General features: G+C 51.0%; 1 protein-coding gene across 1 annotated transcript; it reads left to right on the top strand.

The window, feature by feature from the left end:
• The first annotated feature begins 10,675 nt into the window (after positions 1-10,675).
• On the top strand, positions 10,676-12,512 carry LOC109753827 (protein kinase PINOID-like). The gene has a single exon (XM_020312752.4). The coding sequence runs from the start codon at positions 10,734-10,736 to the stop codon at positions 12,219-12,221; it is 1,488 nt and encodes a 495-aa protein (XP_020168341.1). The 5' UTR covers positions 10,676-10,733; the 3' UTR covers positions 12,222-12,512.
• The last annotated feature ends 4,523 nt before the right edge of the window (positions 12,513-17,035 follow it).

Here is a 17,035-nt window from a genome sequence, read left to right as displayed (position 1 = left end):
CTAGCGTCGACGTAATCCTTTACGACGAGCTCTTCGTCACCTCCATATACGAGAAACATATCCTTAGTCCTCTTAAGGTACTTCAGGATATTCTTGACCGCTGTCCAGTGTTCCATGCCGGGATTACTTTGGTACCTTCCTACCAAACTTACGGCAAGGTTTACATCAGGTCTGGTACACAGCATGGCATATATAATAGACCCTATGGCCGAGGCATAGGGGATGACACTCATCTTTTCTCTATCTTCTGCCGTGGTCGGGCATTGAGCCGTGCTCAATTGCACACCTTGCAATACAGACAAGAACCCCTTCTTGGACTGATCCATATTGAACTTCTTCAATATCTTGTCAAGGTACATACTCTGTGAAAGACCAATGAGGCGTCTTGATCTATCTCTATAGATCTTGATGCCTAATATATAAGCAGCTTCTCCAAGGTCCTTCATTGAAAAACACTTATTCAAATAGGCCTTTATACTTTCCAAGAATTCTATATCATTTCCCATCAATAGTATGTCATCCCCATATAATATGAGAAATGCTACAGAGCTCCCACTCACTTTCTTGTAAACACAGGCTTCTCCATAAGTCTGTGTAAACCCGAACGCTTTGATCATCTCATCAAATCGAATGTTCCAACTCCGAGATGCTTGCACCAGCCCATAGATGGAGCGCTGGAGCTTGCATACCTTGTTGGCATTCTTAGGATCGACAAAACCTTCCGGCTGCATCATATACAATTCTTCCTTAAGAAAACCGTTAAGGAATGCCGTTTTGACGTCCATTTGCCATATATCATAATCATAGAATGCGGCAATTGCTAACATGATTCGGACGGACTTCAGCTTCGCTACGGGTGAGAAAGTCTCATCGTAGTCAATCCCTTAAACTTGTCGATAACCCTTAGCGATAAGTCGAGCCTTATAGATGGTTACATTACCATCTGCGTCCGTCTTCTTCTTAAAGATCCATTTATTTTCTATGGCTCGCTGATCATCGGGCAAGTCAGTCAAAGTCCATACTTCGTTTTCATACATGGATCCTATCTCGGATTTCATGGCTTCTAGCCATTTGTCGGAATCCGGGCCCGCCATCGCTTCTTCATAGTTCGAAGGTTCACCGTTGTCTAACAACATGATTTCCAGGACAGGGTTGCCGTACCACTCTGGTGTAGAACGTGTCCTTGTGGACCTACGAAGTTCAGTAGTAACTTGATCCGAAGCTTCATGATCATCATCATTAACTTCCTCCCCAGTCGGTGTAGGCACCACAGGAACATCTTCCCGCGCTGCGCTACTTTCCGGTTCGGAAGGGGTGACTATCACCTCATCAAGTTCCACTTTTCTCCCACTCAATTCTTTCGAGAGAAACTCTTTCTCCAGAAAGGACCCGTTCTTGGCAACAAAGATTTTGCCTTCGGATCTGAGGTAGAAGGTATACCCAATGGTTTCCTTAGGGTATCCTATGATGACGCATTTCTCCGACTTGGGTTCGAGCTTTTCAGGGTGAAGTTTCTTGACATAAACATCGCATCCCCAAACTTTTAGAAACGACAGCTTAGGTTTCTTCCCAAACCATAATTCATACGGTGTCGTCTCAACGGATTTCGACGGAGCCCTATTTAAAGTGAATGCGGCAGTCTCTAAAGCATAGCCCCAAAATGAGAGTGGTAGATCGGTAAGAGACATCATAGATCGCACCATATCCAATAGAGTGCGATTACGACGTTCGGACACACCATTTCGCTGAGATGTTCCAGGCGGCGTGAGTTGTGAAACGATTCCACATTTCCTTAAGTGTGTGCCAAATTCGTGACTCAAATATTCTCCTCCACGATCTGATCGTAAGAACTTTATTTTCCTGTCACGTTGATTCTCAACCTCACTCTGAAATTCCTTGAACTTTTCAAAGGTTTCAGACTTGTGTTTCATTAGGTAGACATACCCATATGTACTTAAGTCATCAATGAGAGTGAGAACATAACGGTAGCCACCGCGAGCCTCAACACTCATTGGACCGCACACATCGGTATGTATGATTTCCAATAAGTTGGTTGCTCGCTCCATTGTTCCGGAGAACAGAGTCTTGGTCATCTTACCCATGAGGCATGGTTCGCACGTGTCAAATGATTCGTAATCGAGAGACTCCAAAAGTCCATTAGCATGGAGCTTCTTCATGCGTTTGACACCAATGTGACCAAGGCGGCAGTGCCACAAGTATGTGGGACTATCATTATCAACTTTACATCTTTTGGTATTCACACTATGAATATGTGTAACATCACGTTCGAGATTCATCAAGAATAAACCATTGACCAGCGGGGCATGACCATAAAACATATCTCTCATATAAATAGAACAACCATTATTCTCGGATTTAAATGAGTAGCCATCTCGCATTAAACGAGATCCAGATACAATGTTCATGCTCAAAGCTGGCACTAAATAACAATTATTGAGGTTTAAAACTAATCCCGTAGGTAAATGCAGAGGTAGCGTGCCGACGGCGATCACATCGACCTTGGAACCATTCCCGACGCGCATCGTCACCTCGTCCTTCGCCAGTCTCCGCTTATTCCGCAGCTGCTGTTTTGAGTTACAAATATGAGCAACCGCACCGGTATCAAATACCCATGAGCTACTACGAGTACTGGTAAGGTACACATCAATTACATGTATATCACATATACCTTTGGTGTTGCCGGCCTTCTTGTCCGCTAAGTATTTGGGGCAGTTCCGCTTCCAGTGACCACTTCCCTTGCAATAAAAGCACTCAGTCTCAGGCTTGGGTCCATTCCTTGGCTTCTTCCCGGCAACTGGCTTACCGGGCGCGGCAACTCCCTTGCCGTCTTTCTTGAAGTTCTTCTTACCCTTGCCTTTCTTGAACTTAGTGGTTTTATTCACCATCAACACTTGATGTTCCTTTTTGATCTCCACCTCCGCTGATTTCAGCATTGAATATACCTCAGTAATGGTCTTTTCCATCCCCTGCATATTGAAGTTCATCACAAAGCTCTTGTAGCTCGGTGGAAGCGATTGAAGGATTCTGTCAATGACCGCGTCATCCGGGAGATTAACTCCCAGCTGAGACAAGCGGTTGTGTAACCCAGACATTTTGAGTATGTGCTCACTGACAGAACTATTTTCCTCCATTTTACAACTGAAGAACTTGTCGGAGACTTCATATCTCCCGACCCGGGCATGAGCTTGGAAAACCATTTTCAGCTCTTCGAACATCTCATACGCTCCGTGTTTCTCAAAACGCTTTTGGAGCCCCGGTTCTAAGCTGTAAAGCATGCTGCACTGAACGAGGGAGTAATCATCAGCACGTGATTGCCAAGCGTTCATAACGTCTTGGTTCTCTGGGATGGGTGCTTCACCTAGCGGTGCTTCTAGGACATAATCTTTCTTGGCAGCTATGAGGATGATCCTCAGGTTCCGGACCCAGTCCGTATAGTTGCTGCCATCATCTTTCAGCTTGGTTTTCTCTAGGAACGCGTTGAAGTTGAGGGCAACGTGGTCCATTTGATCTACAAGACATATTGTAAAGATTTTAGACTAAGTTCATGATAATTAAGTTCATCTAATCAAATTATTCAATGAACTCCCACTCAGATAGACATCCCTCCAGTCATCTAAGTGAAACATGATCCGAGTTAACTAGGCCGTGTCCGATCATCACGTGAGACGGACTAGTCAAGATCGGTGAACATCTTCATGTTGATCGTATCTTCTATACGACTCATGCTCGACCTTTCGGTCTTCCGTGTTCCGAGGCCATGTCTGTACATGCTAGGCTCGTCAAGTCAACCTAAGTGTATTGCGTGTGTTCCGAGGCCATGTCTGTACATGCTAGGCTCGTCAACACCCGTTGTATGCGAACGTTAGAACCTATCACACCCGATCATCATGTGTTGCTTCGAAACAACGAACCTTCGCAACGGTGCACAGTTAGGGGGAACACTTTCTTGAAATTATTATAAGGGATCATCTTACTTACTACCGTCGTTCTAAGCAAATAAGATGTAAAACATGATAAACATCACATGCAATCAAATAGTAACATGATATGGCCAATATCATTTTGCTCCTTTGATCTCCATCTTCGGGGCGCCATGATCATCTTCGTCACCGACATGACACCATGATCTCCATCATCGTGTCTTCATGAAGTTGTCACGCCAACGATTACTTCTACTTCTATGGCTAACGTGTTTAGCAATAAAGTAAAGTAATTTACATGGCGTTATTCAATTACACGCAGGTCATACAAAAAATAAAGACAACTCCTATGGCTCCTGCCGGTTGTCATACTCATCGACATGCAAGTCGTGATTCCTATTACAAGAACATGATCAATCTCATACATCACATCTATCTCATTCATCACATCCTTTTGGCCATATCACATCACAAGGCACATGCTGCAAAAACAAGTTAGACGTCCTCTAATTGTTGTTGCAAGTTTTTACGTGGCTTCTATAGGTTTCTAGCAAGAATGTTTCTTACCTACGTAAAACCACAACGTGATATGCCAATTTCTATTTACCCTTCATAAGGACCCTTTTCATCGAATCCGTTCCGACTAAAGTGGGAGAGACAGACACCCGCTAGCCACCTTATGCAACTAGTGCATGTCAGTCGGTGGAACCTGTCTCACGTAAGCGTACGTGTAAGGTCGGTCCGGGCCGCTTCATCGCACAATACCGCCGAAACAAGATAAGACTAGTAGTGGCAAGAATAATTGACAACATCTACGCCCACAACTGCTTTGTGTTCTACTCGTGCATAGTAACTACGCATAGGCCTGGCTCATGATGCCACTGTTGGGGATCGTAGCAGAAATCAAAAAATTTCTATGCATCACCAAGATCCATCTATGGAGTTTACTAGCAACGAGAAGGAAGGAGTGCATCTACATACCCTTGTAGATCGCGAGCGGAAGCGTTCAAGTGAACGGGGTTGATGGAGTCGTACTCGTCGTGATCCAAATCACCGATGACCGAGCGCCGAACGGACGACACCTCCGCGTTCAACACACGTACGGAGCAGCGACGTCTCCTCCTTCTTGATCCAGCAAGAGGGAAGGATAGGTTGATAGAGATCCAGCAGCACGACGGCGTGGTGGTGGAAGTAGCGGGGATCCCGGCAGGGCTTCGCCAAGCGCAAGCGGGAGGGAGAGGTGTCACGGGTGGGAGAGGGAGGCGCCAGGGGCTGTGGTACTGCTGCCCTCCCTCCCCCCACTATATATAGGGGTCCTGGGGGGCGCCGGCCCCCTGGAGATCCCATTTGAGGGGGGGGGGCGCCGGCCAAGGGGGTGGCTTGCCCCCCAAGCCAAGTGGGGCGCCCCCCCACCCCCAGGGTTTCCAACCCTAGGCGCAGGGGAGGCCCAAGGGGGGCGCACCAGCCCACCAGTGGCTGGTTACGCTCCCCACTTCAGCCCATGGGGCCCTCCAGGACAGGTGGCCCCACCCGGTGGACCCCCGGGACCCTTCCGGTGGTCCCGGTACAATACCGATAACCCCCGAAACTTTCCCGGTGGCCGAAACTGGACTTCCTATATATAATTCTTCACCTCCGGACCATTCCAGAACTCCTCGTGACGTCCGGGATCTCATCCGGGATTCCAAACAACTTTTGGTTTTCCGCATACTAATATCTCTACAACCCTAGCGTCACCGAACCTTAAGTGTGTAGACCCTACGGGTTCAGGAGACATCCAGACATGACCGAGATGACTCTCCAGTCAATAACCAATAGCGGGATCTGGATACCCATGTTGGCTCCCACATGTTCCACGATGATCTCATCGGATGAACCACGATGTCGAGGATTCAATCAATCCCGTATACAATTCCCTTTGTCAATCGGTACGTTACTTGCCCGAGATTCGATCGTCGGTATCCCAATACCTCGTTCAATCTCGTTACAGGCAAGTCACTTTACTCGTACCGTAATGCATGATCCCGTGACCAACCACTTGGTCACTTTGAGCTCATTTTGATGATGCATTACCGAGTGGGCCCAGAGATACCTCTCCGTCAAACGGAGTGACAAATCCCAGTCTTGATCCGTGTCAACCCAACAGACACTTTCAGAGATACCTGTAGTGTACCTTTATAGTCACCCAGTTACGTTGTGACGTTTGGTACACCCAAAGCACTCTTACGGCATCCGGGAGTTACACGATCTCATGGTCTAAGGAAAAGATACTTGACATTGGAAAAGCTCTAGCAAACGAACTACACGATCTTTGCGCTATGCTTAGGATTGGGTCTTGTCCATCACATCATTCTCCTAATGATGTGATCCCGTTATCAATGACATCCAATGTCCATAGTCAGGAAACCATGACTATCTGTTGATCAACGAGCTAGTCAACTAGAGGCTCACTAGGGACATGTTGTGGTCTATGTGTTCACACATGTATTACGATTTCCGGATAACACAATTATAGCATGAACAACAGACAATTATCATGAACAAAGAAATATAATAATAACCATTTTATTATTGCCTCTAGGGCATATTTCCAACACACGCCACGCCTCGGCCGCACCCCCGCGCCGCCGCCTCGGCCTCCGCTCCGCCTCGGCCGCGCACCCGCCTCGGTCGCGCCCTCGCGGCGTCCTCGCCCGAAGGTGTGTTAATTTTTTTCTTTTTTGTTTCATTTTCTTTATTGTTTCAATTTGTAGCACTAAATATTGAATGCCTTTTGTAGATGGAGATGAACAACGATGACGTTGCCATGGACTCGTTTTCCGATTCATCGGTTTGGTCGTCATCCGACGATTCGGACATTGACGAGTTGTTGCAAGACGACGGCGTCGAGATGATGAGCCTCCTCGTCGGCGTGCAAGCGATTGAAGACCGCGCAAAGCTGATGGATCAGAGGAGAGGGTCGAAGATGGGGCGAGTCACCATCTATCGGAACCGCGCTCTTGGGCACGAGCATTTGATGCAAGACTACTTCGACGAGGTACCTACATACCCTCCTCGCCTCTTCCGCAGAAGGTACCGAATGCGCCGTAGTCTTTTTGTGAAGATTGTCACCGATTGTGAGGCGGCCTCCCATTATTTCAAGCATCGTAGATCCGCCGCCGGTATCATGTGGTTTAGTGCATACCAAAAGATATGGGCGGCAATGCGGGTACTCGCCTATGGCGTACCCGCGGACTATACCGACGAGTATCTTCGCATTGGACAAGATACAACCACAGAGTTCGTCCGTAGGTTTGCAAAGTTGGTTATCAAGTTGTATGGTGAGAAGTATCTTCGAGCACCAAACGAGGAAGATACAAAGAGACTGATGGAAATCAATGAAAAAAGGGGATGGCCGGGGATGCTAGGTAGTCTTGATTGCATGCATTGGACATGGAAAAATTGCCCAAAGGCATGGCACGGCATGTATTGCGGTAAAAGCCGTGATGCTACCATTGTGCTTGAGGCCGTAGCATCGGAGGACACATGGATTTGGCATGCATTCTTTGGGTTGCCGGGAACACTCAATGATATCAATGTCCTCAATAGATCTCCTTTGTTCAAAAGATTAATTTCTGGGGATGCTCCAGTTTGCAACTACAAAATCATGGACAATGAGTACTCAATGGGTGAAGGAAATATGCCCTAGAGGCAATAATAAAGTTATTATTTATTTCCTTATATCATGATAAATGTTTATTATTCATGCTAGAATTGTATTAACCGGAGACATAATACATGTGTGAATACATAGACAAACAGAGTGTCACTAGTATGCCTCTACTTGACTAGCTTGTTAATCAAAGATGGTTATGTTTCCTAGCCATAGACATAAGTTGTCATTTGATTAACGAGATCACCTCATTAAGAGAATGACGTGATTGACTTGACCCATTCCGTTAGCTTAGCACCCGATCGTTTAGTATGTTGCTATTGCTTTCTTCATGACTTATACATGTTCCTCTGACTATGAGATTATGCAACTCCCGTTTACCGGAGGAACACTTTGTGTGCTACCAAACGTCACAACGTAAATGGGTGATTATAAAGGTGCTCTACAGGTGTATCCAAAGGTACTTGTTGGGTTGGCGTATTTCGAGATTAGGATTTGTCACTCCGATTGTCGGAGAGGTATCTCTGGGGCCACTCGGTAATGTATATCACTATAAGCCTTGCAAGCATTGTGACTAATAAGTTAGTTGCGGGATGATGTGTTACGGAACGAGTAAAGAGACTTGCCGGTAACGAGATTGAACTAGGTATCGAGATACCGACGATCGAATCTCGGGCAAGTAACATACTGATGACAAAGGGAACAACGTATGTTGTTATGCGGTCTGACCGATAAAGATCTTCGTAGAATATGTGGGAGCCAATATGGGCATCCAGGTCCCGCTATTGGTTATTGACCGAAGACGTGTCTCGGTCATGTCTACATAGTTCTTGAACCCGTAGGGTCCGCACGCTTAAAGTTACGATGACAGTTTTATTATGAGTTTATGTATGTTGATGTACCGAAGGAGTTTGGAGTCCCGGATGAGATCGGGGACATGACGAGGAGTCTCGAAATGGTCGAGACGTAAAGATCGATATATTGGACGACTATATTCGGACTTCGAAAAGGTTCCGAGTGATTCGGGTATTTTTCGAAGTACCGGAGAGTTACGGGAATACATATTGGGCCTTATTGGGCCATACGAGAAAGAAGAAAAAGGGCCTCAAGGGTGGCCGCACCCCTCCCCTTGGTCTGGTCCGAATTGGACTAGGGAAGGGAGGCGCCCCCTTCCTTCCTTCTCCTTTTCCCTTCCTCTTTTCCTATTCCATATGGGAGGTGGAATCCTACTAGGACTAGGGAGTCCTAGTAGGACTCCACACTTGGTGCGCCCCCTCCTAAGGCCGGCCTCCTCCTCCCTTGCTCCTTTATATACGGGGGCAGGGGGGCACCCCAGAGACACAACAATTGATCCTTGAGATCTTTTAGCCGTGTGCGGTGCCCCCCTCCACCAAATTACACCTCGATAATATCATTGCGGAGCTTAGGCGAAGCCCTGCGTCGGTAGAACATCATCACCGTCATCACGCCGTCGTGCTGACGAAACTCTCCCTCAACACCCGGCTGGATCGGAGTTCGAGGGACGTCATCGAGCTGAACGTGTGTAGAACTCGGAGGTGCCGTGCGTTCGGTACTTGATCGGTCGGATCGTGAAGACGTACGACTACATCAACCGCGTTGTGATAACGCTTCCGCTGTCGGTCTACGAGGGTACGTGGACAACACTCTCCCCTCTCGTTGCTATGCATCACCATGATCTTGCGTGTGCGTAGGAAATTTTTTGAAATTACTACGTTCCCCAACAATGGGATACTATCTCACCGATGGCATCTATCCCGAATGGGCAACTCTTGTGAAGTCCATCAAGGAGAAAAATGGGGTGCCCTTAACAAGAAAAGAGGCTCATTTCACCAAGGCACAAGAGGCAGCCCGCAAGGATATTGAGAGAGCTTTCGGTGTTTTGCTAGCAAGGTTTGCCATAGTTCGGGGTCCAGCTCGGTTTTGGGAAAAAAAACCTTGGTGAACATCATGAAATGTTGTGTGATTCTACATAACATGATCCTAGAGGATGAGAGAGGGTTAAACCTCCCTTGTTTCTATGACAATGTTGGTACCCGTGTGCAACCGGAAAGAAACACTTCTCGCATACACGCTTTTCTTCAAGCACATCGTGAGATTAAGGATGCAACCACTCATGGTCGGCTCCGGGATGATCTAGTAGAGCACCACTGGCAGTTGGATGGGCGGTGCATTGGCCCATGATGTATCTTTGTTTTACTTTTCTATGTCCTATTTGATTCGAACAATTATTGTAATTTGCTCAAACATTGTTGTAATAATTTGAATGATTATTGTTTTATCCGGTGGTGTAATAATAACTAGAATGATTATTGTTTTATGTCAAATGTGATGGAATTTACGATATGTCATATGATGAAATGGGATGAAATGTGTGATATGTGAAATGACAGTTTTAAAGGTTGGGGTTGAGGCAAAGACTAGAACCCTTAAATCCAACCCTTAAAGTAGTTTAAGGGTTGGATTTGAGGTTCTAGTCTTTGCCCCTGTTTTTCAACCCTTAAAAATGCCAAAAACTGGCATTTCTCAACTCTCAAAACTGCTTTAAGGGTTTAAGGGTTTGAGGATTCTACTAGGGATGCTCTTAGAACCAGCAAGGCGCGCTACACTGCTCACACTGCTACTACCTCACCAGCACTAGCAGCCCGTAGGTGAGGGTGAGCACTGCTGCTAGTAGGAGTGAGCGAGGCACGTCGGCGTACAGTGCAGGTGGCATGCACCGGCACAACCAACCCAACCGCACGGCAAATTCCCGTTGCCCAGTGGGTGGCTGTCCCGCTCCATCTGGCAACCACCCATTCGCACGCCACACCCGGTTTGCTTTGAATTAAGCTCCAGTGCGGAGTACGGTAAAAGTAGATTTCTTACGGCGCTGCGAAACGACGGGCATGCCCCTACTGCTCACGGGCCTACGCCGGACGAGCCTCTGCTCCATGCCAGACGACCGTGTGACGAGCCTCAGCCGTTGGCGCTGACCTGCGGGGCACGCCGGGCCCGCGTGTCATCGAGGCGCGCGTGCCTCGTCGCCGTTGGTATAAAACGCCCGGAGACCCAACAACCGTCCAAGCAGCAACCAGCACTAGCAGAGCGAGAGGAGAAGAAGCTTCCGTCGTCGTCTCACTATGCGCCACTGTGCGAGCGAGGAGAAAGAAAGGTGCAGCCCGTGCGTTTTGATGGTGGCCGCGGCGCGAGCTCCGGTGCCCAGGAAGCCGCCCGCGGAGGGGACGCTGCTGCTGGCGGCGGAGGAGGGGCTGTCGGACCTGGAGACGGCGTCGTCGACCGGGGCGCCCAACTCGAGCCTCAGCTCGGCCAGCAGCGCCGGCAGCCTCGCGCGCTGCTCCAGCCTGTCGCGGCTCTCCTTCGACTGCACCCCGTCGGCCGCCATGGCGGCGGCGGCCACCGCGTGCTCGCCGCGCCCGTCCGCGGCGTTCCGCCCGCACCGGTCCGGCGACGTGGCGTGGGCGGCCATCCGCGCGCTCTCGGCCTCCTCCCCGGCGACCCCGCTCGGCCCCGCGGACTTCAGGCTCGTCCGGCGCGTCGGCGGCGGCGACATCGGCACGGTCTACCTCTGCCGCCTCCGGACCTCGGCGTCGGCCGAGGCCCCGTCGTGCATGTACGCGATGAAGGTGGTGGACCGCCGCGCCGTGGCCAAGAAGCACAAGCTGGAGCGCGCGGCCGCCGAAAAGCGCATCCTGCGGCTGCTCGACCACCCGTTCCTCCCCACGCTCTTCGCCGACTTCGACGCCGCCCCGCGCTTCTCCTGCGTCGTCATGGAGTTCTGCCCCGGCGGCGACCTCCACTCCCTCCGCCACCGCATGCCCTCCCGCCGCTTCCCGCTCCCCTCCGCCCGGTTCTACGCGGCCGAGGTGCTCCTGGCGCTCGAGTACCTGCACATGATGGGGATCGTCTACCGCGACCTCAAGCCTGAGAACGTGCTGATACGCGCGGACGGCCACATCATGCTCACCGACTTCGACCTGTCGCTCCAGTCCACGTCGTCGCCGTCTCTCGAGCCAGCCGTCGCCGAGGAGGAGGAACAGGAGGAGCCGCGCCGCGCATCCTGCTTCCCGATACGCTTCACACGGCGGAGGCACCGTCGCCGGTGCGCGGCATCTCCCCCGCGGTTCGTCGCCGAGCCGGTGTCGGCGCGTTCGTGCTCGTTCGTCGGCACGCACGAGTACGTGGCCCCGGAGGTGGCAGGCGGCGGCGCGCACGGCGCCGCCGTGGACTGGTGGGCCTACGGCGTCTTCCTCTACGAGCTCCTCCACGGCCGCACCCCGTTCGCCGGCGCCACCAACAAGGACACGCTCCGCAACATCGTGCGCGCGCCGCTCACCTTCCCCTCCTCCTGCGGCACTGGCTGCCACGCCGACGTCGCCGCGGCGCGGGACCTCATCGCGCGCCTGCTCACCAAGGACCCCGCCGCCCGCCTCGGGTCCCGCCACGGCGCGGCCGACGTGAAGGCCCACCCCTTCTTCAAGAACCTCAACTTCGCGCTCCTCCGGTCATCGCGTCCGCCCGTCGTCCCCAGCGCGCCGTTGCACCGGTCGCAGTCGTGCAAGACGCCGGCGTCTCGCAAGCCGGACACGAAGCGCTTCGACCTCTTCTGACCGACCGACCGACGTCGTGTCCTCCCCGAGTCAACGCCGGCGGCTGGATACAAACCCTCCTCCGGCCATCTCGTGGCGCCGGGGGACGTTAACCCCTTGATAATTACTACCACTCCTAGCTAGCGCATGCATGCATTGACCTACCCTACTACTACTAGTAGTATTAGCTGCCAGTGCATCGTTGTACAATCAACTGTTAATTACGCTTCTCAGTACTGTTAATCTCCCATGTGCTAGTGCTGTCTTGTGCTCTGATAATTACCGAGGTTACACTTGTCAGCAACGCCTAAACCCGCGGCTTAATCACTCCATTTTTCTACTGATTTCTTCACGTAGTAGTAGTATACTCCTAGTACTACTCTAGCAAAGTGCAGAGCAATTAAGGAACGTGTGTGTGGAGTGCAGTGAATCATGTCGGAGCTTTGACACTGATTATTGATCAAGGAGTACACTGATTAGTTTTTAGAAGGTGTGTTAATGATGTGGTAGTGCCATCGAGACAAGCATCACATGGGTGCTGGAGCTGTCTGGTCACAGGGCTGTAGTTCCCATTAATTGCTCGTTGACCTGTCCCTTGCTTCTGTCTCCTCTCATCTGTCTCTGGGTGTGTCCATATGATGTGGCCTGATGAGTTGTCTGAGCCTGGGTGAGTCGGGTTTGTGGAGTGGTTCCGCTTCTCAGGAATTTTACTGAAAAATATTCCTGAGTTGCGATCGGGACACAGATGCTGTTTCCGCCTGAGTGTAGTCCCCGCTTTAGGTGAGGCGAGCCCGTGCATGCCGGGAGCGAGCGGCGACCTTGGAGCGCGCACGCACGCACAATGTTTGTTTGCTTTTGCGCGCGCGCACGGCAGCAGCAGCACACACGGCAAGTGCACATCGCCATCCCGCGCGCTGGTGGCTGCTGCGCTGCGCTGCACTGCACCGCACGTAGGGCGGTCGCGCCCCGCCCGGCCGGCGGGCGGGCGCGTATGGTCGCCGTCCGGCAGCCGTGGACCGCCCGCCCCCCGCCTTTGCCGTGCCGTACCGGCGGTAGCCGAGCCCGTCACGCAACGTGACGTGCCTGCCGGCCGGCCGGTCTTCTCCGGTCGACAGATCCGTGACCGGTGCCTGCTGGAGCTGGAAAAGTTTGACGTGACACGTACGTAGCCATACACGGGGCGTACGTACAGTACTGTACAGGTCTGCTCGTGTCGTGTCCCTGGTCACCACCTTGAGAGCCTAGGGCGCACGCCACCCCGACCCCACCTGCGGCCCCGGCCCGGGCCATGGATGCATCGACGCACGCATGGGATGGACGCGCAGCCTTGCGCAGAGCCAGCGGCAGGCCTGGCTTGGCTTGACCCCAAACTTGGTAAAACCAGTCGCCTCGATCCGGCCACCGCGCTCTGCATGCCCGGCCCAGGCCACCGTAGCTGAAGATGAAGAACTGAAGATGCAACGCATCTCGTCGGGTCACCCGGGCCAGTAGAATAGTGAGTAGATCGATGCATGTGATTGAGGACCCCAACTAACTAATACTACGGAGTATCTCTCTCGTGATGATGGCGAGGCGCGATGCCTCGTGCCCGCTAATTCATCCATCATTCCTTCCTATAGATAGATACGTTGGTCCGTCTTGAGTTCTCGCCATCGATCACCAGCACTAATTTGTCGATCATTGTTTCTGCTGCATTTTTTAATCACGGGCTAAGGCTAGGTGGCTCGGCCGTCGGGGCTTTCGCCATCGATGAGCTAGCCAGCCACACTGACACCTAGCCTATCAACGCAACAATGCGACTACGTACACATAGCAGGGAGCGTGACTACGTACTGACGTCGTCATGTGGGTGCAGTAACCACGCGGTGCACGCAGAGCTTTCACCATGCTGGGGGCTGGGAGGATCGAGGCGCAGAAGCCCCATGCAGCGCAAAGGCCCTGCCCGCCTAGGAACTAGCCTGTTGCCTATACCCAGCATCGATCACCTGCAGCTGCGCTGCCTCTGCGGCGTGTGTTGGGGGAGATGAAAAGGCTGGAGAGGAACAGCGCGGCTAGTCCTAGAGTGGAGTAGAGAAGGAGGAGTGAAAAGGCAAGCTCTGTACGCACGTCCCGCTCCGTGAGCTGCGCGGCCTCCCTATTCGACCACTAGTTTATAAGTATTAATCATGGCCGTCCGGCCGGCTCCGTCGCGTCGGCGCCAGAAAGCTGCCGCCGCTGCGCCTGTATCTTCTCTTGGCCATTGATGGTCGCGGCAGGGCTATCTCTGCGCGCCATTGCACGAGGCTATGGAAGCTACGGCGGTGGAGCAGTGGTACTTTACTTTGAGTAGCGGTGGCCGTGCTGCCGGTACTCTAGTGGCACGGCGAAGGACGGCACGTAGAGCTAGCGCCCGTGCTGGTAGAGCAACGAGCTGCCGGTACTCTAGTCGCGCGGCGACGGACTGCACGCGTAGTGGCGCTGGTACGTAGAGCCAGCGCCCGTGCTGGTACTGGCGTAGTGCAATGCGCTGAGGCGAATCAGTCCTTGGTTACCGTGCTAAGAGCAACTCCAAAGTGAAAGCTGAATAAAATTGTTGCTTATTGATGATTTGATGCGGCATACAAGAGTATATAAGAGGGTACAAACCGACTTGGGGTAGGGGTACAAACCGACTTGGGGTAGGGGTACAAAACTGACGTGGACTAGAAGTCGTATACCATAATGACTACTCTAACATCCCCCCGCAGTATCAACGGCAGGCTCAACGACGTTGAGACTGAAACAGATATCTTGAAACGGCTTAGTAGGCAGTGCCTTGGTGAAAATGTCAGCAAACTGAGCCGTAGAGGGGACATGAAGCACCCGAACCTGACCAAGAGCAACCTTTTCACGAACAAAATGAATATCAATCTCAATATGCTTTGTGCGTCGGTGTTGAACTGGATTGCTGGTCATGTAGACTGCTGATATGTTGTCACAGTAGACAATAGTGGCCTGCTCAATAGGCCTGTGTAGCTCGGAGAGTAACTGCCGAATCCAGATTGTATCTGCAACGGCATGTGCCACAGCGCGATACTCAGCCTCGGCCGACGAACGTGAGACTGTAACCTGTCTTTTCGAAGACCAAGAAATCAAATTGTTACCAAGAAAAACACAAAAACCGGAAGTGGACCTTCGAGTGTCAGGACAACCAGCCCAGTCTGCATTAGAGTATGCGGTAAGCGAGTTTGGAGAAGAATTATTGAGGTGGAGACCATGATTGAGAGTTCATTTTAAATACCGAAGAATGCGTTTAACATGATTATAGTGAGGAACCCGGGGATCATGCATATAGAGACATGCTTGTTGAACAGCAAAAGAGATTTCAGGACGAGTAATGGTGAGATATTGGAGAGCACCTGTTAGGCTACGATAGAGAGTAGGATCGAAAAAGGGTTCACCGGTAGCCGAAAGTTTAAAACTAGTATCGACAGGAGTGCGAGATGATTGGCAGTCAAGCATACCAGCACGATTAAGAAGATCAAGAATATACTGGCGTTGGAAAAGAAAAAGGCTGGAGGAATCTCGAACAACAGCAATGCCTAAGAAATGATGAAGGAGTCCTAGGTCAGTCATAGAAAATTCAGATCTAAGAAGAGAGACAATATGATCTAAGAACTTTTGAGAGGAGGCGGTAAGAATGATATCATCTACATAGAGAAGTAAATAGGCAGTGTCAGAAGTTTGATGATACACAAAAAGGGAGGTGTCGGAGAGAGATGGAGTGAAGCCTATTGTTTGAATGCAGGAGGAGAAGCGTTGAAACCAAGCTCGTGGGGCCTGTTTAAGACCGTAGAGAGATTTCTGAAGAAGACATACATGAGTTGGAAAGGATGGATTTTCAAAACCCAGAGGTTGCTGGCAGTAGACAGTTTCTTGAAGGGAACCATGGAGGAAAGCATTTTTAACATCAAGTTGGTGAATGGGCCATGAAGAGGAGACAGCAACACTAAGAACGGTGCGAATGGTGCTAGGTTTAACAACAGGAGAGAAGGTTTCTTCGTAATCAATTCCTTGTTGCTGAGAAAAGCCACGACAAACCCACCTGGCTTTATATCGTGAGAGGCTCCCATCGAAGTGGAACTTTTGGCGAAAAATCCATTTGCCAGAAACAATATTTGTATTGGGAGGACGAGGAACAAGTTGCCAGGTGTTGTTTTGAAGTAAAGCATTATATTCTTCTTGCATGGCAGCGGCCCAATTGGGATCAAGTAGAGCAGTTTTGTAATTCTTTGGAAGAGAAGTGAGAGGTACGGAGGTATGAAGGTTTAGGCGGTCTTGGGGTTGATGAAATCCTGATTTGGCCCTAGTACGCATGCGATGATCATTAATCGGGGCTGCTGTAGGAATAGCACGAGGGGGTAAGGTGGGTACTGGTGAGTCCGGCGCAGCGGAAGAGTCGGACGAAGGAGTAGGGTTGGGTGGTGGAGTGGGAGCAGGGCTGGGTGGTGGAGTGGGATTAGGGGCCGGGGGTGTTGGGGAGGGAGCAGGGGTCGGGGGTGTTGGGGACGTCTCGGGTGGGGTGAGTGTATGGTTGGGATTGGCTATGGTGGGTGTTAATGGTGGTGGTGATAAGTTGTGTTCGGCAGGTAGGGAGTATATAGTTGGAAAGGACGGGGAGAGGGAGTGTTTGCGGAGCTAGGGGTGTTGGATGGTGTAGTAGTGCGTTGTGAGAAAAGAAAAATGTGCTCAGCAAACGTGACATGACGAGAGACATGAACGTGTCCGGTGTGAAGGTCGAGACCGCGATATCCTTTATGCTCGTCAGAGAAGCCGAGAAAAGCACATGGAATAGAGCGTGGTGACAATTTATTTGC

This window comes from Aegilops tauschii, chromosome 5 (genome assembly GCF_002575655.3).
Source record: "Aegilops tauschii subsp. strangulata cultivar AL8/78 chromosome 5, Aet v6.0, whole genome shotgun sequence".
Classification (NCBI taxonomy): Eukaryota; Viridiplantae; Streptophyta; class Magnoliopsida; order Poales; family Poaceae; genus Aegilops; species Aegilops tauschii.
This window is presented reverse-complemented; position numbering and strand designations above follow the sequence as displayed.